Below are 23,669 nucleotides of genomic sequence, written 5' to 3'. Positions count from 1 at the left end.
CCACCCAGGTTGTGCTGCTTGGCCCCGCAGCGTCGGCACCTGGCAGGGCCCCGTTTTCAGCTTCTCGCTGCAGCCCCAAGGGCTTGGATCTTGCTCCCTCATTGTCTGTGCTCCGAGGCGGCGATTGTGCCCCCGTCACAGGACTCCAGGCGCTGGGGCGTTGGGAGAGCACCTGCCCCTCCCCAGCCGGCCTCCCCCGGAGAGCAGAGAGGGGCCGTGTGCTGGGCAGAGCCCCCCGCAGTCACCCCGACAGGCGGTGTCCCTCACCCGGCTCCATCCCCCCACCCGGTGCTGGTGGAGCAGCCCGGAAGCAGCACCAGGGCATGGCACCGGCCCAGGCACCGTGGGCTTGGCCGCAGCCCAGGGAGGCCAACCCAGGCCGGCACTTACGGGAAACCTCTGGCCTTCCCGACAGTCCGTCCCACAGGATTGCCCAACAGGGCAGCCCTGTTTACTCAGCCAGATAAAGAGGCCGTGCCCAGCGCTGCCCTCCACTCCAGCTCCCCAGCTCGCAGCATGGGGACCCCGGCTCTGAGCCTCCTCAGTGCGCTGCTGCTGTTGCTGGGCCCACGCCTGGGCCAGGCTGGGCCCATGTGAGTGTCGGGGCTGGGGCGCGTGGGGCAGGCCGGGGCTGGGGCGCGTGGGGCAGGCCGGGGCTGGGGCGCATGGGGCAGGCCAGGGCTGGGGCGCATGGGGCAGGCCGGGGCTGGGGTGCATGGAGCAGGCCGGGGCTGGGGCAGGGAAGAGACAGAACGGGGGAGGCTCCAGGCTGCCAGACCTACTGCCCAGCCGCTGGTGGCCCAGGGGTGAGACCCATGGGCTGGTTCTGAGGCGTCTGAGTGGCGGCACAGCTCCCCCCCCCCGAGCCGGTTTCTGGGGTCCTGCTCCCTCTCGAGCCAGCCTGGGAGAACGGGTGGGGGTTCGGTGCCCCTCCCCCAGCAGAGTACCTGGCCGCCCCCAAACCCACCCCAAGGCTACGTCTCCCCTGGCAGTGGAGCTACCCAGGTGCCTGGGGGGGAACCAGCTACCACAGATGGGGGCGGTGGGGCAGCAAGTTTCCCTTCAGTGTGCGCCCCATGCCAGTGATGGGGGGGCAGGGTTCCCAGGGAGCGACAGAGGTCGGGCAGGGCCAGTCCAGGCAGGGGAGGGCTGGACAAGGCTGGGCTGGGCTGTTATCCCCATTGTAGATGTGAACTGAGGCAAGGAGAGGCCAAGAGACTCGGCCCAGGCCCCGCAGATCGGCTGTGGCAGAGCCTTGCACAGAAGCCAGGTCTCCTGTGTGCCAGCCTGGTGCCCTCCTGTTGTACTTAAAGTCCTGCACAGGATCTTTTCAGGGGGAATAAGACAAAACGCCACATTTATTAGTAATACATGTATTCACTAACACTGTATTATATGCATATAATATATTACACTTACACTCACACACACACACACAAACACACTCCGTCTTGTTGTTACCAACTAGTTGCTCCCCTTAACTTCACTGGCCAGGTGAGTTAGATGGGGGAGGGGGTGGAGCCGGGCCTCTGCCGATCCGGATCGATGCTCCCATGTTGTCAAGACGAGACCCGGGGTCCTCTGCAAGACACCTCACTTTTATAGCAGCTTCCCTCTCATGCAAATCTAGACCAGATTTAAACTCTGTGTCTGTGTCCATTGGTCCTGTGTGCTGCTTTCTTTTGAGTGTTGTCCCAATGCTGCAAAGAGGGTGTTTCCAAAGAAGGTGCTCGCTTCTAACCCCCGAGGCCGTTGGTATGTCTGCTTGTCTTCAATGAGCCCACTTGACACGTTTTATTGTCCTTGGGTCTGGCTCCCAGCCCCTCTCCAACAGTTGAGGCTGTCTGGAGGTGCTGCCTTTCATGCCTTGCTCATCCACACCTCATTCATTCAACAGGGCAATTGATTAAGAGTGGGGGGGGGGGGGAGAGCTCTTGTTCTACTGCTAGCAAAAAGAAATTTTTCTTCTATCTTATTCTATCCTTAGGGGCTATAATATTATACCAAGGGCAATGCAAAGTTTCTAAATGAGGCTTTGATACAAAGTCCCATGAAAACAGAGGTCACACGTGGGTAGACCCACCACAAGGTTATATGAAGAGGCACAATGTAAAGGCATATGAAAATTATCAGAGATTGATCTACACTCCCCGGCAGGTACTTCCTGGCGGCCCCCAACATCCTGCGCGTGGGGAATGAGGAGAACGTGGTGCTCCAGGCCCAGGCCCAGGCCGGGAGCCTCTCGCAGGACATCCGCGTGCAGATCCGGCTCTTTGACTTCCCGAAGAGAGGGACGATGCTGCAAGAAAAAGTCGTCTGGCTGAGCCTGGCCAACGGCTTCCTGGCCATGACCACGGTGCAGGTGGGGGACAGGAGAGGCTGGAGGGGGGGTCACGGAGTGTGGGGGAGTCAGGGCCCTGCACCTCCCACTTCCTGCGATTCACCAGGACTCTCAGCCATCCAGTAAGACAGAGGTTTATTAGACGACAGGAACACGGTCTAAAACAGAGCTTGTAGGTCCAGTGAATGGGACCCCTCAGCCGGGTCCCTCTTCAGGGGTGGGGAGCCCAGGCCCCGGTGCTGGGCCTCCCTCCGTTTCCCCAGCCAGCTCCAAACTGAAACTCCCTCCAGCCCCTCCTCTGGCCTTTGTCCCTTTCCTGAGCCAGGAGGCCACCTGATCTCTTTGTTCTCCAACACCTTCAGTTGGCACTTGCCGGGGAGGGGCCCAGGCCATCAGTTGCCAGGAGACAGGGTATCGGCCATTCTCTGTGCAGACACCATCACACCTGCCCCTCTAGGGCTCTGCAACAATCACACCCCCTGGTCCCCCCACCTAGATACTTCAGAGCTGCATAGGGAAAACTGAGACACCCACACAGTATTCAGAGAAAACCTTAAGAACAGTCCCACTTTGTCACGGGGGCCATCACCTCTAGCCACGACATGTCCTGTTGTAGCCCCAGCAACTCGCTGAGGGGAGACCAGCAAGGGAACGGGGGGGGGGGGGTGTGCCATGGGGAGCGGGGGGGGCAGTAGGGAGCGCTCTCCCCTGGCATTCAGTGCTGACCCCACTGCCCCAGCCTGGCACTAGGGGGTGCTGTGCTGCAGGGAATGGGGTGTGGGCTCACTGGGGGGCGCTGTGCTGCAGGGAACGGGGTGGGGGATAAGCGGGGGGCGCTGTGCTGCAGGGAACGGGGTGGGGGATCAGTGGGGGCGCTGTGCTGTGGGGAGTGGGGTGGGGGCTCACTGGGGGGGTGCTGTGTTGTGGGGAGTGGAGTGGGGGATCAGTGGGGGGGTCTCCCCTGACAGTCAGTGTTGGTCTCTGGGGGTTGCTGCTGGGTTTTGTACAAGATGTGAAACTCCATCCCTGCCCCCCCCCATTGCTAAGGCCCCCCCCCTGCCCTTTCCATGAGAATCGGGGCGTTGACACTGGAGTCCCGGCCCCCTCCCCTCTGCCATCACAGCTGAGGGCGGGGTTCTCCGGCCCTCCCTGCCCCAGCCTGCTGTGCAGCTGTTAAACACCTGCCGCGGTCCTCTCCAGAGGTGGCCGCCTCTCAGTGGTGGGTGACCCGGTCCCTGGTGCTCCCTTGGCAGGTGGGGGAAGTGTGTGGTTGGCCAAGCCCCTGGAGCGCCTCAGAAGAGGGGAAGGCTCCTTACTGGGAGTTTCTTCTCCGTGTAGTAGGTGTGCGGGGTGTGTGTGTCCCCAGCTGCCCTTGTGCACACGGGGCCCCAGGCACTAGCACGGGTCTGTCTCTCGCGGTGCACGGACCCAGGTGCCCTGACCCGGGAGCCGGCCGGGGCTGGGTGCTGCATGCTCCCAGGCGATGCAGCACCTGGGGCTGCACCCGGGGCTCTGTCACGGCTCGTTCACACCCTCCAGGTCCCAGAGCAGTACGTCTCCGAGGGCACCGAGAAGCAGTATGTGGTGGTCCAGGCCACGTTCGGAGATGTCCCCTTGGAGAAATACATCCTGATTTCCCCACACACCGGCTACACTTTTGTCCAGACTGACAAGCCCATCTACACCCCCGGCCAGAATGGTGAGGCATGCTGCTGGGGTGGGGGTGTCTCCTGGTTGCAGGCGAGTGGGGCGGGGGGCGCAGCCACTGGCTTCAGCACTCGGGTTAGCTACCCACCCAGCCCAACATCTCCCATCTCTTCACCCCTCCAGTGAACTACAGGGTCTTCGCCGTCAACCACCGGATGGACCCACTGGAGGCTAACTGCATCATTGCAATCCAGGTACTACAGCCAATCCCAGAAGGGGGTGGGACTAACCCATCAGAAGGGGTGGGGCTAATGATCCCATTGCTGCCACCAGAATGGTGCAGCCAGAGCACAGTAACATCCCAGACCCCCAATGTCCAGTATCCCCTTCACCCACCATCCAGCCAACCCCTTGCTGGAGGCCTGGGGACGGTATGTCGTGGCGCATAAAGTCCCCTGCAGAGACTGGCCTGTGGGGGCCCCGATAACATTGCCCCCCCAGGGTACTGCCCCCCCATGACACTCCCCGCAAGGTGTTACACAGAAATGCCCATGGCTCGGCCTGGTGCCCAGGCTGGGCAGACGCTAGTTCCTTGGCCTGGGTCGGGCCGGTGCGGGGTTTGCCAGACACGCCGAGAACCGAGTCTGGCAGCACCTCGGACAGCGCTGGGCCTGGCGCCAGGGCCGCGCTGCGCCTCCACCCGCGGGTACGTGTCCTGGCAACGGCGTGGTGGGTGTAGCGAGTCTGGCAGGCCTCAGGCCGACCAGGGACCCACCAGAGGCTCACGAGCCGGGTTCGCCCCCTGCCGAGCCCCCCAAGGTACCCTGGGGAGGCCTGCTTGCGCCCCACTGACCTGAACTCCCCCTCCTGCCCCAGAGTCCCGAGGGCATCACAGTCAGCAGCACCACCCGGAAACTGGACAAGGGCCTGTACACCGGCACCTTCCGCATCCCTGAGCACGTCAGGTGGGCACCAGAGCCACGGGCCGCACAGCCCCCGGGGGGGCAGCGGGGGGGCACAGGGCAGTGGGGGGGGCACAGCCCCATGGGCACCAGGTGGGGGGCACAGGCCCATGGGCACTGGGCAGTGGGGGGGCACATCCCCATGGGCACCGGGCAGCGGGTGGGCACAGGCCAGTGGGGGGGGCATAGCCCCATGGGCACTGGGGGGCACACGGCAGTGGGGGGGCACAGCCCCATGGGCAGCAAGAGGGGCACAGCCCCATGGGCACAGGGCAGTGGGTGGGCACAGGCCAGTGGGGGGGCATAGCCCCATGGGCACTGGGGGGGCACACGGCAGTGGGGGGGCACAGCCCCATGGGCAGCAGGAGGGGCCCAGCCCCATGGACACCCGGGTGGGGGGCACAGCTCCATGGGCACAGGGCAGTGGGGGCACTGCCCCACGGGCACAGGGCAGTGGGGGGGGGCACTGACCGTGGCCTGTCCGCAGGCTGCAGGGGGCTGAGGTGGCTCATGCCCCTGCTGGACTCAGCCAGGAGCCCCCCTCCCCCGGGCAGCGGGCGGAGGTGCAGGGGGGCTGCCGGGTGCCCCACGCTGGGTTTTGTTCCCCTCCAGCCTGGGCTCCTGGCGGATCGTGACGCGGTTCCAGAGCAGCCCCCGGCAGCCGCAGAGCGCCGAGTTCGAGGTGAAGGAGTACGGTGAGTGCAGGCCTGAGCGCGGGGCCCGGGGGCGTCTGGCGGAGCCGCTCCCCCGCGGGGAACCCAACCAGTCCCCCACCCCAACCCCGCCGTCCGTCTGAGCCCGGCCCCCTGTCCCCCCAGAGCTGCCCAGCTTCGACGTGCTGCTCACACCCAACAAGAAGTTCTTCTACCTCAGCGATGACAGCCTGACCGTGACCATCAAAGCCAGGTGAGCTGGGGCCCGTCAGCCCCGCCTGGGGTATCCCGCGGGGGCAGCACAGGCTGGGGGGCAGGGCGCCAGCTCCTGGGCCTGTGGCCCTCGCAAGCCCAAAGCGCCAAGCGTGCACGGGGGCAATCCCAGCCCGGGAGCAGAATGTGGCCCTGTCAGCACTGCCATGCAGCCACCTCTGGGGGGGAACCAGCAGCTACACAGCACTCGGAGGGGGAAGTAAAGGGGCGTCCCTGCGAGATTCCGGCGGCCAAACGCTCCCGTCGTCTGTCCTGGTGACTCAGGTTCGTGTTCAATGAGCCCGTGGACGGCTACGCCCTGGCGATCTTCGGGGTCAAGACAGAGACTCAGAAAATCAACCTCCAGAACTCCCTGCAGAGAGCTGAGGTGAGTTGTTATTACATGGATTATGGCAGCACCTACAGACCCTGGCCGAGATTGGGGCCCCGTCGCGCCGGGCACTGCCCGACCCTGCCTGAGACCAGGGCCCCGTCGCACCTGGCGCTGCCCGACCCCACCTGAGACCAGGGCCCCGTTGCTCCGGGCGCTGCCCAGACCCCGGCCGAGATTGGGGCCCCGTCGCGCCGGGCGCTGCCCAGACCCCAGCTGAGATCAGGGCCCCGTCGTGCCGGGCACTGCCCAGACCCCAGCTGAGATCAGGGCCCCGTCGCGCCGGGCGCTGCCCAGACCTCAGCTGAGATCAGGGCCCCGTCGCGCCGGGCGCTGCCCAGACCCCAGCCAAGATCAGGGCCCTGTCGCGCCGGGCGCTGCCCAGATCCCAGCCGAGATCGGGGCCCCGTCGCGCTGGGCGCTGCCCAGACACCAGCTGAGATCAGGGCCCCGTCACACCGGGCGCTGCCCAGACCCCAGCTGAGATCAGGGCCCCGTCGTGCCGGGCACTGCCCAGACCCCAGCTGAGATCAGGGCCCCGTCGTGCCGGGCGCTGCCCAGACCCCAGCTGAGATCAGGGCCCCGTCGCGCCGGGCGCTGCCCAGACCCCAGCCGAGATCAGGGCCCTGTTGCGCCGGGCGCTGCCCAGACCCCATTCGAGATCAGGGCCCCGTCGCGCTGGGCGCTGCCCAGACACCAGCTGAGATCAGGGCCCCGTCGCGCCGGGCGCTGCCCAGACCCCAGCCGAGATCAGGGCCTTGTCGCGCCGGGCGCTGCCCAGATCCCAGCCGAGATCGGGGCCCTGTCGCGCCGGGTGCTGCCCAGACAGTAACTCTCCCTGCAGATAAATGACGGCGAAGGCCACGCGACGCTGACGGGGCAGGCGCTCAGGGAAAGCTTTGCCACGCCAGAGGAGCTGCTCGACGCCTTCATCTTCGTTAACGTCACCGTCTTCTCCTCCGGTGAGTGCTGGGCCGGGGGGTGCTCGTGGCAGGGCCTGGAGCCGGGCAGCGTGTGTGACGGGAGGGACAGAGGCCTGGCGGGTGTCAGCTTGATCTGAGGACCCTTCCCCACCCGTCCCGGATGGCTGCCCCACAGGACCTCAGCCCAGGGCAGCAGCCCAGGCTCTGCTGGCCTCACGTGGGGGCCATTTTGCAAGCCCTGGGGGCCTCAACCAGCCCCCTGCTAGGCCAGGTTGCCCCTCAACCCCCACCCCTAGGGCACAGGTGGCCACCAGCTCAGGCCCTGGGGTTCTGGGCCGGCTCTGGGCTCCTCCCCGGCAGTTCCCTTAAAGTGCCCAGCCTCAGGTCTCCGTCCAGACACACCTGTCAGATACGATGATGATTATTGAAAATCTGATCTCATCATATAAAACAAAAGGTTCTTCCAACCCCAAAGGGTCAGCCACACACCCAGGTCCAATGATAACTTAGAGCTTACCCAAAATACACACTTAGAGCCAATTCTAATTAACTAAGCTAAAATGTATTTAAAAAGAAAAGAGAGAGAGAGAGAGAGTTGGTTAAAAGATCAATATACAGACAGACTTGAATTCAATTCTTGAGGTTCAGACACAGCAGAGATGAGCTTGTAGTTGCCAAAAGTCCTTTTAGAAATAGTCCATAGGTTATAGTCCAATGTCCATATTCAGGGTGGCTCCAGTCAGTGACTGGGGATCTCAATCCTTGTGGCTTAAAGTTTCCCCCTCTTGAAACCCAAAGCAGATCTGAGATGAAGTAGGATCATGTCCCAGAGTTCTTATACATTTTCTGCAGCCTTTCGGCCTGAGAAAACAATAGGCTTAATTCTTCTTCTCCCAAACACCCTGGCAATTAGCACAGGGTCATTTTCCCATTAACCGTTCAGATCCAGGTTACCACAACCTTCAAAGAGACATAGAGACAATAATACTATTTCCCTCAAGTGTCTCCCTAAATACTAATTCTCCTTTTTCTAATCTTTGAATCAAAGCTCTAGCAATAGACCAGACTTGTTTGCTGCCATCCCAAGCCCTGAGCACCCAGCTCCCTTCTACCCCTAACAATGCGGCTGCATTTCCCAGCTCTGCTCAGTTACATACTAACCAGTCTCTAATGTTCGGCCCTGGGTCAGGTCAGTCTGGGAGGTAATAACTCTTTCTGGCCCTGTCACCTTGCCATGAGATATTATATCACACTCATAACATCACACTCCCCATTTCCCAACGCGCCGTGTCCTCCCCCAGGCGGAGACATGATGCAGGCCGAGAACTCAGAGGTCAAGATCGTCAGCACCCCATACAGGATCCGGTTCGTCAGGACACCTGGGTTCTTCAAGCCGGGGATGCCCTTTAACTTCAGGGTAAGGGACGCGCCAGCGTCAGATCCTCCCCCTGCGGAATCACTGGCAGTAGGGAGCGCTAGGAACACAGCCGTCGTCAGCCCGGCCCAGCCCAAGGCCCATCTAGCCCGGTATCCCGGCTCTGACAGCACCACTGCTGTGGAGGAAGGCGCCCGGAGCCCTGCAGGTGGCAGCGGTGGGATTCTCGGCTCCAGGGAAGCCCCCTGCTGACCCCTGGGAGTTTGAGGTCAGGACGCAGGGGGTCTCTGGCCAAGCCAGGCCTCTTGGGCCCGTTCTGCCCCTCACTGATCTAACTAGGGACGTTCTCATTAGCCACAGGTCGCTTTTCTCAGCCCTGCCCAGCTCTTTGCTTCAGAGCTATCTTGTGGCAGTGAGTTTCACAGGTTAATGGTGAAAGGGAGCGGGAAGCTCATCCAAGCCAAGGGACGGGTGGCCCATCTGTGGGACAGACAAGTCAAGTCTGGCTCACAGAGTGGGACTGTCCGGGGCTGGGATCAGAGCATGGGGCAGGACAACCAGGTCTGTGCTCTGCCCCAGCCTTGCAAAGCCCCTGGGCCCCGCACGACCCTCTGGAGGCAGGGCAGCACCACGCTCACCCTGTGACGGGCGGTGGGCGGTGTGACGGAGCAGGGAGCAGGGCAGATTTGACCTGGGAATGTTTTGACCTGGGAATGTTGCAGGGGGGTTGCAGTGGGGATGTGGGACTTCCCTTGAAGGAAGCTACCTGAGCTGTAACCTGAGCCAGGAACGGGGGTGGGGAGAATTAACACCTTCTGCCCGGGAGACTGAACAAAGGAGAGGAGCAGCGGGAGGAGTTGGGGAGTTTAGTTTCGGTTTGGGCTGGGTGGTGCAACGCAGGGAACCCCAAGCTGGGGTCTAAGCTCCCTGAACCTCCCAGAGGGACCTAATTGAGGGGGTCTGGTCGTACCTACACGCTCTGCTTGAGACTGTGTTCCTGTCCTTAAATAAACCTTCTGCTTTACTGGCTGGCTGAGAGTCGCAGTGAATCTCGGGAAGAGGGGTGCAGGGCCCTAACTCCCCCACAATCCGCAACAACTGGTGGCAGAGGTGGGATCTACTGCACCCCGTGGACGGCGCTTCCTGCAGTAAGTGACTGGGGAGCAGTAAAACGAAGGGGGATTGACGGGGACCAGGCGCGCTGAAGAGTGAGAGAGAGACGGTTATTACCCCTGGGAGTGTGTGACCAGCGAGAAGGACTTTTGCAGTAACAGGGTCCCCCGGGGGGATCGCAGCGAGTGGTCCCAGGGGCGGAGGAGTCTGCAGCTCGACCCTGGCAGAGAGGCGGTGACCTCGAGAAGGGCTGGCACACTAGGGGTCCCCCTGGGAACTGTGGGGAGCTGTGAGCACACAGGCCGGTGAGTGGCCAGCAGGAAGATGTATGCCAAGCGGCTTAAGAGCGACCTGGTGGAGCTGTGCAAGCAGAGGCGGCTGCGCATTGGGAGGCTCACCAAAGAACAGCTCATTGCCCAGCTGGAGGCGGAAGATCGCGCGAATGAACTGATCCCTGTGTCTCAGGGAAGCAGCCTGGCAAATGCAGCGCAGGCACCAGTGTCTGTCCCAGCTGGGAGTGGTCAGCCGGCTGCTGAGGGCTTCCCGAGACCCCTCCTTCCTATGCCTAGGGGAAGGGTGGGGAGGAGCCCAGCAAATACCGAAGGCGCCGTGACCCCCCCGGCCAGCAGGGGACCCTCCCGGCGAAGCTCGCCGGCCAGCAGAGGATCCTCCCGGCGATGTTCGGCATCCGGGGAGCGGAATTGGCTGGAATGGGAGAAAGAGCTAAAACTGAGGGAGCTGGAGGATCGTGAACAACAGAGACAGCATGAAGAGAGACAGCGTCAGCATGAACGGGAGGAGAAAGAGAGACAGCATCAGCGTGAACGGGAGGAGAAAGAGAGACAGCATCAGCGTGAAGAGAGACAGAGGCAGCATGAACGGGAGGAGAATGAGAGACAGCGTCAGCATGACCTGGAACTGGCGAGATTGAAGGGCAGCGAACCCCCGGCTGCGGTGAGTGAGGGGGGACCCAGGACTGCACGGAGCTTTGATAAGTGCATCATGGCCCCATACAAGGAGGGGGAGGACATGGATGACTTCCTGGAGGCCTTTGAGACGGCCTGCGAGCTGCACCGGGTGGATCCCGCGGACAGACTCCGGGTCCTTACCCCCTTACTGGACCCCAAATCCGTGGCATTGTACCGCCAACTGGGAGAGGCAGAGAAAGGGGACTACAAACTATTCAAAAGGGCCCTGCTACGTGAGTTTGGGCTGACTCCTGAGATGTACCGGGAAAGGTTCCGGAGTCAAGATAAAACCCCTGAGATCTCATATCTGCAACTAGCCGTCTGCATGGAAAGATACGCCAGCAAGTGGGCTGGTGGGGCCCAGACGAAGGAGGACCTGATTAAACTGCTGGTACTGGAGCAACTGTATGAGCGGTGCCCATCCGACCTGAGGCTGTGGTTGGTGGACAGAAAGCCAGAGAACCCGCGACACGCCGGGCAGCTGGCTGATGAGTTTGTAAAGAGCCGGTCAGGGGGTGGCAGGGAGGAGCCCCAAAGGAACAGGCCCGCCGCGATGCAGAGAGAGAGTCACCCTGGGACCTCCCAAAGGGGGAATATGGGGAATCCCCTCCCACGGGGAAGGCCCAGCATCAGGGACAACCGACCGGCTCGAGGGGACCCACGGGACCTGAGCTGCTATTACTGCGGCCGAAGAGGCCACGTTCGGGCCCAGTGCCCCAAGCTCAAGGACAGACTGAGCAGACCGAACCCGCACCGGGTTAACTTGGTAGAGGCCCAGACGGACGAGGGGCAGGCTTCCCACGCAAGAGGGGCTGGCAGCTTATCAACTGCTCAAGAGAGAGAAGGGCCCCCGGCCAGCTTCTCTGGGGGGCCAGATGCTCCGGATTCAAAGTTCTCCGTTTACAGGGTTGGCGCGGGGCTGTCCCTGCGGAGCGAGTGCCTTGTTCCCCTGGAGGTGGATGGGAAGAAAGTTTATGGATACTGGGACACGGGCACAGAGGTGACACTGGCCCGGCCCGAGGTGGTGGCCCCAGATCGGGTGGTGCCCAACACCTTCCTGACCCTGACCGGGGTGGGCGGGACCCCATTCAAGGTTCCTGTAGCGAGGGTACACCTGAAATGGGGGGCCAAGGAGGGCCCCAAGGACGTGGGAGTGCACCACCATTTGCCCACTGAGGTGTTGATGGGGGGGGACCTAGAGGACTGGCCAAGCAGCCCCCAGACCGCCTTAGTCGTGACCCGTAGCCAGAGCCGGCGAGGGGCACTACGCCCTGACCTTGGGAAGGATGTCCCACCGGAGGCACCGAACCCTTCCCGGGTGGGGAGGGAACACCCAAGGACAGGCCGCGCGGTGGCTGGGGCTTCCGACCCAGCCGACGAGAGGGAGCAGGTCCCCATCCCTTCCCCAGCCGCCGAGTTCCAGGCCGAGTTGCAGAAGGACCCCTCCCTGCGGAAGCTAAGGGGCCTGGCTGACCTCAGTGTGGTACAGACCATGAGGAGAGGATGCAAGGAGAGGTTCCTGTGGGAGAAGGGGTACCTGTACCGAGAGTGGGCTCCCCCGGGGGAAGTGGAGTCGTGGGGGATCAGGAGGCAGCTGGTGGTTCCCCAGAAGTTTCACCACAAGCTACTGTACCTGGCCCATGACATCCCTCTCGCAGGGCACCAGGGGATCCGGCGCACCAGGCAGAGGCTGCTACAGAACTTTTACTGGCCCGGGGTCTTCACCAACGTCCGGCAGTACTGCCGATCCTGTGACCCCTGCCAGAGGGTGGGGAAGGCCCGGGACAAGGGGAAGGCAGCATTGAGACCTTTGCCCATCATAGAGGAGCCTTTCCAGAAGGTGGCCATGGACATAGTGGGACCTCTCAGCAAGACGACCCGGTCTGGGAAGAAATACATCCTGGTGGTGGTCGATTTCGCCACCCGCTACCCCGAGGCAGTGCCCTTATCGTCTATTGAAGCAGACACTGTGGCGGATGCGCTGCTGACCATTTTCAGCCGAGTGGGGTTCCCCAAGGAAGTCTTGACGGACCAAGGGTCCAACTTCATGTCGGCCCTACTCCGGTGCTTGTGGGAGAGATGTGGGGTCCGGCACAACTGGGCCTCAGCATATCACCCCCAATCCAACGGGCTGGTGGAGAGGTTCAATGGGACGCTAAAAATGATGCTGAAAACATTTATGAATCAGCACCCGCAGGACTGGGACAAGTACTTACCTCACCTGCTGTTTGCGTACAGGGAGGTACCCCAGGAGTCTACCGGGTTTTCGCCTTTCGAACTGCTATATGGAAGGCGGGTAAGGGGGCCCCTGGACCTGATGAGAGACGAATGGGAGGGGAAGGCCACTCCTGACGGAGAGTCGGTGGTGGAGTATGTCCTGACCTTCCGGGAACGACTTGCCGAGCTCATGGGCCTGGCCAGGGAGAATCTGGCCAGAGCCCAGAGGAAGCAGAAGGTCTGGTATGACCGCACAGCACGGGCCCGCGCCTTCGCCACTGGGGATCAGGTGATGGTCCTCATCCCCGTGAGGAAAAACAAACTCCAGGCCGCCTGGGAAGGGCCCTTCAAGGTTGTCAAGCAACTAAACGAGGTAAACTATGTGGTGGAGCTGTCGAACCGGGCACACCACCACCGGGTGTACCATGTGAATATGATGAAGCCATATTATGACAGGGGGAATATGGTGTTGGCCGTGTGTGGACAGTGGGAGGGGCAGGGAGATGACCCTTTAGTAGATCTATTCCCTGGGACAAGAGTTGGCTTCCCCCTGGAAGCAATTCCCCTCTCTGATCGGCTAACCCCTGCCCAGCGAGCTGAGATCGGAGGGGTGCTGCATCTGTACCAGCAGCTGTTTTCCAACCAGCCTGGACGCACTAATCTGACTGTCCACCGGGTGCAGACAGGATCGCACCCGCCTATAAAATGCTCCCCCTTCCGAGCCACAGGGAAAACTGCTCAGGACCTGGAAAGAGAGGTCAATGACATGCTGGCTTTGGGGGTGATCCAGCCGTCTTCCAGCCCTTGGGCCTCGCCGGTGGTGCTGGTCCCCAAAAAGGACGGGTCGATCCGGTTCTGTGTGGACTATCGGAAGCTCAATGCCATCACTGTAGCCGATGCCTACCCCATGCCCAGGCCGGACGAGCTCCTAGACAAGCTGGGAGGTGCTCGGTACCTTACCACCATGGATCTTACAAAGGGCTATTGGCAAGTGCCGCTGGATGCAGATGCCAGGCTGAAATCGGCCTTTGTCACCCCTCTGGGGCTCTATGAGTTCCTGACCCTGCCCTTCGGCCTCAAGGGAGCGCCGGCCACCTTCCAGCGTCTGGTGGATCAGCTACTGAGGGGGATGGAGAGTTTTGCCGTGGCGTATATCGATGACATCTGTGTCTTTAGCCAGACCTGGGAGGACCACATATCCCAGGTTAGACAAGTGCTGGACCGACTCCAGAAGGCTGGGCTGACCGTAAAACCGGAGAAGTGCAAGGTGGGGATGGCTGAGGTATCCTACCTAGGCCACCGGGTGGGAAGCGGCTGCCTAAAGCCGGAACCAGCCAAAGTGGAGGTGATCAGAGACTGGCCCGCTCCTCAAACCAAAAAGCAGGTCCAAGCCTTTATTGGGATGGCAGGGTACTATCGGAGGTTCGTGCCCCACTTTAGCGCCATAGCCGCCCCCATCACTGAGCTGTGCAAGAAGGGGAAGCCAGACAAAGTGGTCTGGACCGAGGAGTGCCAGGAGGCTCTCCGGGCGCTGAAGGAGGCTCTGGTCAGTGGCCCAGTTCTGGCAAACCCAGACTTTGACAAGCCCTTTATGGTGTTCACCGACGCCTCAGACACAGGACTGGGGGCGGTGTTAATGCAGGAGGATGAAAAGGGGGAGAGACACCCCATCGTGTACCTGAGCAAGAAGTTGCTACCCCGGGAGCAGAACTACGCGGCCATCGAGAAGGAATGCCTGGCCATGGTGTGGGCCCTCAAGAAACTAGAGCCATATCTCTTTGGGCGTCACTTCACCGTGCACACCGACCACTCTCCCCTGACCTGGCTGCACCAGATGAAAGGAGCCAACGCCAAGCTCCTGAGATGGAGCCTGCTCCTGCAGGATTATGACATGGACGTGGTCCATGTGAAGGGACGTGACAACCTGATAGCGGACGCGTTGTCCCGGAGAGGGAGCCCTGAACTTCCCCAGGTCACTGGTCAGAGTGACCCCGCTCAGTTCAGTCTCGAAGGGGGGAGAGATGTGACGGAGCAGGGAGCAGGGCAGATTTGACCTGGGAATGTTGCAGGGGGGTTGCAGTGGGGATGTGGGACTTCCCTTGAAGGAAGCTACCTGAGCTGTAACCTGAGCCAGGAACGGGGGTGGGGAGAATTAACACCTTCTGCCCGGGAGACTGAACAAAGGAGAGGAGCAGCGGGAGGAGTTGGGGAGTTTAGTTTCGGTTTGGGCTGGGTGGTGCAACGCAGGGAACCCCAAGCTGGGGTCTAAGCTCCCTGAACCTCCCAGAGGGACCTAATTGAGGGGGTCTGGTCGTACCTACATGCTCTGCTTGAGACTGTGTTCCTGTCCTTAAATAAACCTTCTGCTTTACTGGCTGGCTGAGAGTCGCAGTGAATCTCGGGAAGAGGGGTGCAGGGCCCTAACTCCCCCACAATCCGCAACAGGCGGGGCAGAGGCTGAGGCCAAACAGCTGCCACGTGGCTCATCCCCCCTGTGCTGCTCCACGTCACCCTCTGCCGCTCTGCTCCCCTGCACCAGGTTTACGTCACCAACCCGGACGGGTCGCCGGCTGCCGACGTTCCTGTTTGTAGCGAGGACCAGAAGCGCATGACCAAGGAGGGCCTGGCCTCCATGGTCCTCAACACCCAACAGAGCGCTAAACACCTGGAGGTCAAGGTACCTGCTGCTCCGGGGTGTCTGGGAGCAAGTGCAGAGCCCCCTGCTGCCCCTCACTCCCGACTCACAGCCCCCGCTAGCCCAGCCCTGGGCTTCCCCCCCAGCTCTGCCGGTGCCCCTCACTCCCGACCCGCAGCCCCCGCTAGCCCAGCCCTGGGCTTCCCCACCCTAGCTCCGCTGGTGCCCCTCACTCCCGACCCGCAGCCCCTGCCAGCCCAGCCCTGGGCTTCCCCCGCCCAGCTCCGCTGGTGCCCCTCATTCCCGACCTGCAGCCCTCGCTAGCCTAGCCCTGGGCTTCCCCCCCCCGAGCTCCGCTGGTGCCCCTCACTCCCGACCCGCACCCCCTGCCAGCCCAGCTCTGGGCTTCCCCCCCAGCTCTGCTGGTGCCCCTCACTCCTGACCCGCACCCCAGCTAGTCCAGCGCTGGGCTCCTCTCCCCTGAGTTTTTCCAATGCACCCTGATTAATCCTCACCTCCGACTCCCCCTCTTGCGCAGTGGGGCTGGGGCTGAGGGGCGCCGCTCGGGCTGCGTCGGGTCCCAGGGTGGGGGCGTTTGTGCGGGATGCCCAGGGCTCTGTTCCCCGTTGCAGGTGGTGACGTGCGGCCCTCTGGAACCACCAGCCCAGCAGGCCAGCGCCACAAAAACCATCCTGGCCTACGAGACGCTGAAGGGCTCTGGGCACCTCCTGCACATCGGGGTGGAGACGGAGGAGGCTCAAGTGGGGACCTCGCTGAGCGTCTTCTTCCACACGAAGCAGCAGAGCTCCGACATCAAGCAGTTCACCATCCTGGTGAGCGCCAGGCCGGGGCCAGCCTGGGATCCGCTGTGGGATGCGTCCGGCCCCCTGCACAGCCTGGCTGGGCACCCCCGGCGTCAGCAGCAGCGTCCGGGGCCCAGCACCCGCAGGGCTGGTGGGGCTGGACAGGCCCCGGGAGCTGGGAAATGCGAGCGCCCCTGGGCGTCTGTCTGGGGAGCCCCCTGGGCTGGCGTTTGGCTCCCCTGGGTTTATCTGTCGCCCCCCCCCCATGGGTCTGTTTGTCCCTACATGTCCCCCCTCCTCCCAGGTCTGTCTCTCCCCACATGCCCCCCATGGGTCCGTCTGCCCTCCTCCTACTCCCCATGGGTCTCTCTGTCCCCACATCCCCCACCCCGGGTCTGTATGTCCCCCCCCATGGGTCTGTCTGTCCCCCCCTCCATGGGTCCTGGGCTGGCGTTTGGCCCCCCGGGTCTGTCTGCCCCACACACACCCCGCCGGGTCTGTCTGTCCTCACACCCTCTGTCACGGAGTATTGGGGGACTCAGGGCCCTGCACCCCCGGCTTCCTGCGATTCACCATGACTCTCAGCCAGCCAGTAAAGCAGAAGGTTTATTTGGATGACAGGAATACAGTCCAAGACAGGTCTTGCAGGCACAGACAACAGGGACCCCCTCAGTTAGGTCCATCTTGGGGTCCCAGGGCATCCCAGCCCCCCTTGGGAGGTCAGAGCAATCTCTGCCTCCCCACCATCTCACCACCCAGCTTCCAAGACTCTGCCTTCAGCGACCCCTCCCACAGCCTTTGTTCAGTTTCCCGGGCCACGGTGTCACCTGGGCTCTCATGTTACACGCCCAGGTATTCGCCTTCGGGCAGACTATCCTAGCCCCACTCCCCTGTCAGCATTCACAGACCACAGTAAGAACAGTCCCAGTTCGTCACACCCTCCCCATGGGTCTAGCTCCACACCCTCTGGGTCCATCTGTCCCCACACGCCCCCACCATGGGTCTGTCTGCCCCCCCCCGCACTCCCCATGGGTCCTGGGCTGGCATTCAGCCCCTGGGGTCTGTCTGTCCCCACGTGCCCCCCCATAGGCCGTAGTGCCCCATACCCGCCCAGCGCTGTCACCGCGCCACCTGCAGCGCGGAGTGGGCTGCTCCCAGGTGGTGGACGCGGGCACCCACGTGGACGGCTCCCGGGTGGTGCCCGGGCACTGGCCAGCCCTCAGCTCTGCAGCCTCCAAGCCGGCGTGTGCCGGGAGCCGGCGGCTCTGGGCTGGGCTCCCACGGGGCTCCTGGCGTCTCACCCGCCTCCCTCCCTCCCCCAGCTGCTGAGCAAAGGCAAGATTGTCCGGGCCTGGACCCAGCCCCACAGCCCAGGCACCATCATGACGGCCTGGACCCTGGATGTGGGGCCCGAGCTGCTGCCCTCGTTCCGCATCGTGGCCTATTACTACCTGCCGGGCAGCGTGGAGCTGGTGGCCGACTCGGTGTGGGTGGATGTGGCGGACGGCTGCATGGGCACCGTGAGTCCCTGGGGCGCGGGGCGGGAGGGGGCTGCGGCCAGACGGGCCTTTCCCTGCATGGCCCCTGGGTTCCTCTCCCTGCACCCTCCACGTCGGGGCAGCCCTGGCCTGGGGTGGGGAGGGAACCGGGTGCTCGTCTCACCCCGTCTCCTCGTCCCGCCCAGCTGCGCGTCGGCCCCCAGAGCAAGGACGACGAGAGGAAGGTGTTCAAGCCCCAGCGGGAACTCAAACTGGAGGTGATCGGGGACCTCCACGCCATGGTGGGGCTGGTGGCCATGGACAAGGCCCTGTTCGCTCTCAACAAGAAAAACAAACTGACGCAGAAGAAGGTGAGAGAAGGCGCTGACCGTGTCCGGGGGGGGGGAGGGGAGGCAGCCTGGGAGCCAGGACTCCTGGGTTCTCTCCCCGGCTCTGGGAGGGGACGGGGGGCTGGTGGGTTAGAGCAGGGGGGCTGGGCGCCAGGACTCCTGAGTTCTCTCCCTGACTCTGGAAGGGGACGGGGGGCTGGTGGGTTAGAGCTGGGGGGGCTGGGAGCCAGGACTCCTGGGTCATGGCAGGGGTCACCTGTCTCTCTGAGAGCCAACGTGCGCTCCTGTCCCCCCCCACCCCCCGGGCAGGTCTGGGACACGGTGGAGGGACACAACATCGCCTGCACAGCGGGCAGTGGGCAGAACCTCATGGGGGTGTTTACGGACGCGGGGCTGGACGTGGCCACCAACCTGGGGCTCTCCACCAAAGCAAGGACAGGTAACGCACGGACGGATGGACGGATGAGGCCTCCCACTGGGGGCAGAGATCCCGGCACGGCCCCGGCCAGCACGTTCCACACAGAACGGAGACGGGGACAGGACAGCTCGGGGCAGGGAACGGGCCAGGGGGCCTGTCCCCTCGGGGGGGCGCTGGCTCCCATCCAGCCCCAGGGTGGGGACTGGCTGGCTCAGGGGGGCCGGGAATGGGGCCTTTCCCCTCTAGGCAGCAACCTGGCCTGGGTACGTCCCTTTCCCAGCCTGACGCCCTGTTCACACACACGGGAGGTGGGTACAGCCCCCCTGGGGCGACGCTCCGATCCCAGCAGCCTGGTTCAAACCAAGACTGGAGCGTCCACACGGCCTGTAACTGAACTGGTTTCAATCCTCACCCCACCCCTTTGCAAACCTGGCGCCCTTCGGCGCAGCATCCAGGCTTGGTCTCTGGAGGCGGGGGAGGGGGGTCTCTGGAGATGCGGGGGGGGGGTCCTCTGGAGGTGGGGGGAGGGGAGTCTCTGGAGATGCGGGATGGGGGGGTCTCTGGAGGTGGGGGAGGGGCCCCCCACCCTGCCGTCCTTCACCGCCCCCCCTGGCCTTGCAGATCTGCGCTGCCCCCAGCCGGCTGCCAGGCGCCGGCGCCGGTCCCTGCAGACGCTGCAGAAGAAGCAGCACAAAGGTCAGGAGGTTTTTTGGGGGGGGGGAGGGGTCCCGCTCCATCACGCCAGGCTCCCTGTGCACCACCCGTGCCCCACCCAGAGCGCCGTGCCCCACGGAGCCACCCCAACCCACACGGAGCCCATCACCCGCTGCAGGCCTCAGGCCGGCCCCCGGCTCTCTGCCCGCCCAACATGGCGCTGCCCCGCCGGCGCGTGGCCTGGTCCTCACGCCCTGCTCACCCCTGCCCTCCGCAGCCGGATCTGGGTGCTCGCTGGCACCTGGCCTCCCCGGCTCAGCCACGGCCCAGAGCCCTCGTGAGGGGCACCGTGTCCGCATCTCTCCCCTGGGCCCGGACGCCTGGGTTCCACCCCTACCTGTGTTGCTTGCCCCAGTGGACCAGTACCAGACGGTCCTGGAGAGACGGTGCTGCGAGGCCGGGATCCAGGAGAATCCCATGGGGCACTCATGCGAGCAGAGGACGAGCCGCGTGCACCTGGGCCCCCCCTGCGTGGCCGCCTTCCTGGACTGCTGCCGCTACGCCCGGGCGCTGAGCCGCGAGGAGCGCACCAAGCTGCTGCTGGGGAAAAGTAACCGTGGGGGGGGCCCAGCCGGGGGGAGGTGGGGCAGGGAGAGCCCAGCCAGGAGGGGAGATGCCCATCGGGGCTGGGGCAGCACCCGCCGGCCAAGAGCCAGCCCAGCCTGCCTAGAGTTTGGTCTGATTTGGGGCAGCACACCGGGGGCGCTGGCCTGTGGAGGGCGGTTGTTGGGGGAGGGAGCCACCTGAGGTAAGCGCCACCTGGCCAGCGCCTGCACCCCAACCCCCAGCCCAGTGACAGTGAGCGAGGGTGGGGGAGAGCGAGAGATGGGGGGGGCTGGAGTGAGTGTGGGCAGGGCAGGGGTGTTTGGTTTTGTGCAATTAGAAAGTTTGCAATCCTGGGGGGGGGGGAGCCTGTGGTGGGGGAGGGTTGCTGGGAGGGGCCGGGCCTGTGGGGGGTTCGGGGGGGTCCCTGCCGTCCAGCCCTGCTGACCGACACCCCCCCCCAACGCCCTGCAGCCAACGAGGATGAGGAGTGCGAGGACGAGGACTGCGGTGGCACCGCCGCGGTGAGAAGCTACTTCCCGGAGAGCTGGCTGTGGGAGAAGTTCAACCTGATCGAGGCAGACTCGCGCCAGCCGGGGTGAGGGGGGCCGGGCCTGGGGGGGCCATAACCCGGAGCCGGGAGAACGTGGGGCGTCCCGCACGGCAGGGCACGGTGCAGCTTCCCTGCTGCAGCCCCTGGGTGGGGATTTCTGGGTTCCCGGCTGCCTCCACGGCCTCCTGTGTCGTGTCAACTCCGGCCCAGGAGTTGCCCCAGGGCCTGGTCCAAAGCCCCCAGCCAGGATCCTGCTGCTGGCGCCAGGCCCCGTGTTCAGTGAATGAGCCTGATTCGAACTCGCCTCCCTCCCTGCAGCCTCGCCAAACACCTGGTCACCAAACACCTCCCCGACTCCATCACCACCTGGCACATCCTGGCCGTCAGCCTGAGGAAAGACAAAGGTAACCCAGCTTCTGGGGCTGCGGGTCGGGAGTGAGGGGCACCGGCAGAGCTGGGGGGCCCAGGGCTAGGTTAGCAGGGGCTGCGGGTCGGGAGTGAGGGGCACCGGCAGGGCTAGGTTAGCAGGGGCTGTGGGTCGGGAGTGAGGGGCACCGGCAGAGCCAGGGGGGAGCCAAGGGCTGGCCTAGGAGGGGGCTGTGGGTCAGGAGTGAGGGGCACCGGCAGGGCTGGGGAGGGCAGGGCTGGGCTAGCAGGGGCTGTGGGTCGGGAGTGAGGGGCACCGGCAGGGCTGGGGAGGGCAGGGCTGGGCTAGCAGGGGCTGTGGGTCGGGAGTGAGGGGCACTGGCAGGGCTGGGGAGGGCAGGGCTGGGCTAGCAGGGGCTGTGGGTCAGGAGTGAGGGGCACCGGCAGGGCTGGGGAGGGCAGGGCTGGGCTAGCAGGGGCTGTGGGTCGGGAGTGAGGGGCACTGGCAGGGCTGGGCTAGGAGGGGGTTGCGGGTCGGGAGTGAGGGGCGCAGCGATCGCCCCAGTGTCCCGGGGATACGGCCGGCTGACCCCCTGGTCCCCCAGGGCTCTGCATCTCCGAGCCCTACGAGGTGGTGGTGAAGGTCCCGTTCTTCGTCGATCTGCGGCTGCCCTACTCCGTGGTGCGGAACGAGCAGGTGGAGCTGCGGGCCGTGGTGTACAACTACCACGAGGACGATGAAGAGCTGCAGGTGACCGGGCTCCGAATCCTGGGGGGCCCTGGGGGGGGCTCTGCGTGCTGGGGGGCCCCGGCGGGGGGGCTGAGTGCTGCGGGGTGGGGGGGCTCTGCGTGCTGGGGGTCCCGCGCAGGGGGGCTCTGTGTGCTGGGGGGTCCCGGCGGGGGGGCTCTGCGTGCTGGGGGGCCCGGGGGGGCTCTGCGTGTTGGGGGACCCCGGGGGGGCTCTGCGTGCTGGGGGGCCCCGGCGGGGGGGCTCTGAGTGCTGCGGGGTGGGGGGGCTCTGCGTGCTGGGGGGCCCCGGCGGGGGGGCTCTGAGTGCTGCGGGGTGGGGGGGCTCTGCGTGCTGGGGGTCCCCGGGGGGGGCTCTGCGTGCTGGTGGTCCCGGGGGGGGGCTCTGAGTGCTGGAGGGTGGGGGGGCTCTGCGTGCTGGGGGGCCCCGGGGGGGGCTCTGCGTCCTGGGGGCCCCGGGCGGGCGCTGTCACCGCCCGCTGCTGCCCGGCTCAGCGGCGCCGGGTGCCCATACAGGTGCAGGTGGAGTTCCCGTACCAGGAGCAGCTCTGCAGCCCGGCCCGGCAGGAGAAGAGCTTTCGGCAGAGGCTGCGGGTGCCCCGGGGCTCGTCCCGGGCCGTGCGTGTCGTCGTGGTGCCCCTGGAGCTGGGCCCCGTCATGGTGGAGGTTCGGGCCTTGGCCCAGGGCCTGGGCTTCCGCGACATCGTCAGGAGGATGCTTAACGTCCAGGTAACGGCACCGCCCGCCCCCCTCGCTGCCAAGGGGCTGGGGGCAGTGGGGAGTGGGGTCGGGTGGGGGAGCCGGGGGGGCTGGGTGGCTCTGGGGGGGTTGGAAGGGGCTGGAGGGAGTGGGGGCGGGGCAGGCTCTGCGGAGGTCTGGGGTCGGGTGGGGGAGCCAGGGGGGCTCGGTGGAAGGGGCTGGGGGCAGTGGGGGATAGGCAGCTCGTATGGAGTGGGGGGATGGGGGATGGGCAGCTCGGGGGCAGTGGGGGCTGGGCAGGCTCTGTGGAGGTCTGGGGTCGGGTGGGGGAGCTGGGGGGGCTCAGTTGAAGGGGCTGGGGGCAGTGGGGGCAGGGTCGCTCTGAGGGGGTTGGAAGGGGCTGGAGGGAGTGGGATGGGCAGCTCGGAGGCAGTGGGGGATAGGCAGCTCGTATGGAGTGGGGGGATGGGGGATGGGCAGCTCGGGGGCAGTGGGGGCTGGGCAGGCTCTGTGGAGGTCTGGGGTCGGGTGGGGGAGCCGGGGGGGCTCGGTGGAAGGGGCTGGGGGCAGTGGGGGATGGGCAGCTCGGGGGCAGTGGGGGATGGGTGGCTCGGGGGCAGTGGGGGATGGGCGGCTCTGCGGAGGTCTGGGGTCGGGAGGGGGAGCTGGTGGGGCTCGGTGGAAGGGGCTGGGGGCAGTGGGGGATGGGCGGCTCGTATGGAGTGGGGGGATGGGAGATGGGCGGCTCAGGGGCAGTGGGGGATGGGCAGCTCTGGGGGAGTGGGGGATGGGTGGCTCGGGGGCAGTGGGGGATGGGCGGCTCTGCGGAGGTCTGGGGTCGGGAGGGGGAGCTGGGGGGGCTCGGTGGAAGGGGCTGGGGGCAGTGGGGGATGGGCGGCTCTGGGGGAGTGGGGGATGGGTGGCTCTGCGGAGGTCTGGGGTCGGGAGGGGGAGCTGGGGGATGGGCGGCTCTGGGGGGGTTGGAAGGGGCTGGGGGCAGTGGGGGATGGGCGGCTCTGGGAGGAGTGGGGGATGGGATCGGGATGGAAGGGCTCCCTCCCAAGCCCCGTCCCTCAGACTCGTTCTCGGCTCCCCGCATTGCAGGCAGGGGGTGAAATCCAGCGGCTCTCGCGGAGCATCGTCCTGAACCCCAAAGGTTCGTGCAGGAACTCGCTGCTTGCCCGGCCCCGCAGCCGGACTCTGCAGGGGCCCGGGGCCCGAGGAGCTCCCCCCTGAGGAGGAGAAATGGCTGATGTGAGGCGGGGGTCCCTGGTGCAGTCCCCGTTCCCAAGCACGGCCAGAGCTCCGCTCCCCTGGATGCAGCAGGAACAAGCAGCTACAGGGAGTTTCCAAGGCTGCCTTTCCCGCCAGTCCTGTGCCCAACAGAGCTCTGTCCGTCAGTTTCCTCCCCTCCCACACTCCCACAGCCATGGTCCCACTGCTGCCCTCTGTGCTGGGTCACAGACACCCAGGGCAGCCCCTCAGCCCATGCGGCTTAGCTTCTCACGAGCTGTGCTGCCA

The 23,669-nt window shown here is 64.8% G+C and overlaps 1 protein-coding gene across 3 annotated transcripts in view; it reads left to right on the top strand.

Annotated features, from left to right (window-relative positions):
• Positions 1 to 487: 487 nt before the first annotated feature.
• LOC128828316 (complement C3-like) overlaps positions 488 to 23,669 on the top strand; it is a 43,539-nt gene continuing 20,357 nt past the window's right edge. The window contains exons 1-22 of one of the 3 annotated variants that reach the window (XM_054012872.1): positions 488 to 593; positions 2,158 to 2,362; positions 3,881 to 4,040; positions 4,172 to 4,242; positions 4,865 to 4,953; positions 5,563 to 5,645; positions 5,769 to 5,856; positions 6,141 to 6,243; positions 7,091 to 7,208; positions 8,471 to 8,586; positions 15,382 to 15,519; positions 16,110 to 16,310; positions 17,603 to 17,800; positions 17,965 to 18,129; positions 18,418 to 18,547; positions 19,148 to 19,222; positions 19,596 to 19,790; positions 20,258 to 20,381; positions 20,655 to 20,740; positions 21,308 to 21,453; positions 21,966 to 22,178; positions 23,253 to 23,304. In XM_054012872.1, coding sequence (XP_053868847.1) covers positions 517 to 593; positions 2,158 to 2,362; positions 3,881 to 4,040; positions 4,172 to 4,242; positions 4,865 to 4,953; positions 5,563 to 5,645; positions 5,769 to 5,856; positions 6,141 to 6,243; positions 7,091 to 7,208; positions 8,471 to 8,586; positions 15,382 to 15,519; positions 16,110 to 16,310; positions 17,603 to 17,800; positions 17,965 to 18,129; positions 18,418 to 18,547; positions 19,148 to 19,222; positions 19,596 to 19,790; positions 20,258 to 20,381; positions 20,655 to 20,740; positions 21,308 to 21,453; positions 21,966 to 22,178; positions 23,253 to 23,304 — 2,833 coding nt within the window. In that variant the 5' untranslated portion in view covers positions 488 to 516. Of the gene's footprint in view, positions 594 to 2,157; positions 2,363 to 3,880; positions 4,041 to 4,171; positions 4,243 to 4,864; positions 4,954 to 5,562; positions 5,646 to 5,768; positions 5,857 to 6,140; positions 6,244 to 7,090; positions 7,209 to 8,470; positions 8,587 to 13,007; positions 13,216 to 14,292; positions 14,815 to 15,381; positions 15,520 to 16,109; positions 16,311 to 17,602; positions 17,801 to 17,964; positions 18,130 to 18,417; positions 18,548 to 19,147; positions 19,223 to 19,595; positions 19,791 to 20,257; positions 20,382 to 20,654; positions 20,741 to 21,307; positions 21,454 to 21,965; positions 22,179 to 23,252; positions 23,305 to 23,669 lie in introns of those variants that run through there. The other 2 variants (XM_054012874.1, XM_054012873.1) reach the window with 2 other exon arrangements.

Source organism: Malaclemys terrapin, chromosome 23 (assembly GCF_027887155.1).
Source record: "Malaclemys terrapin pileata isolate rMalTer1 chromosome 23, rMalTer1.hap1, whole genome shotgun sequence".
Taxonomy (NCBI): Eukaryota; Metazoa; Chordata; order Testudines; family Emydidae; genus Malaclemys; species Malaclemys terrapin.
Note: the sequence above shows the minus strand (reverse complement) of the source record. Positions and strands in the feature narration are given on the sequence as shown.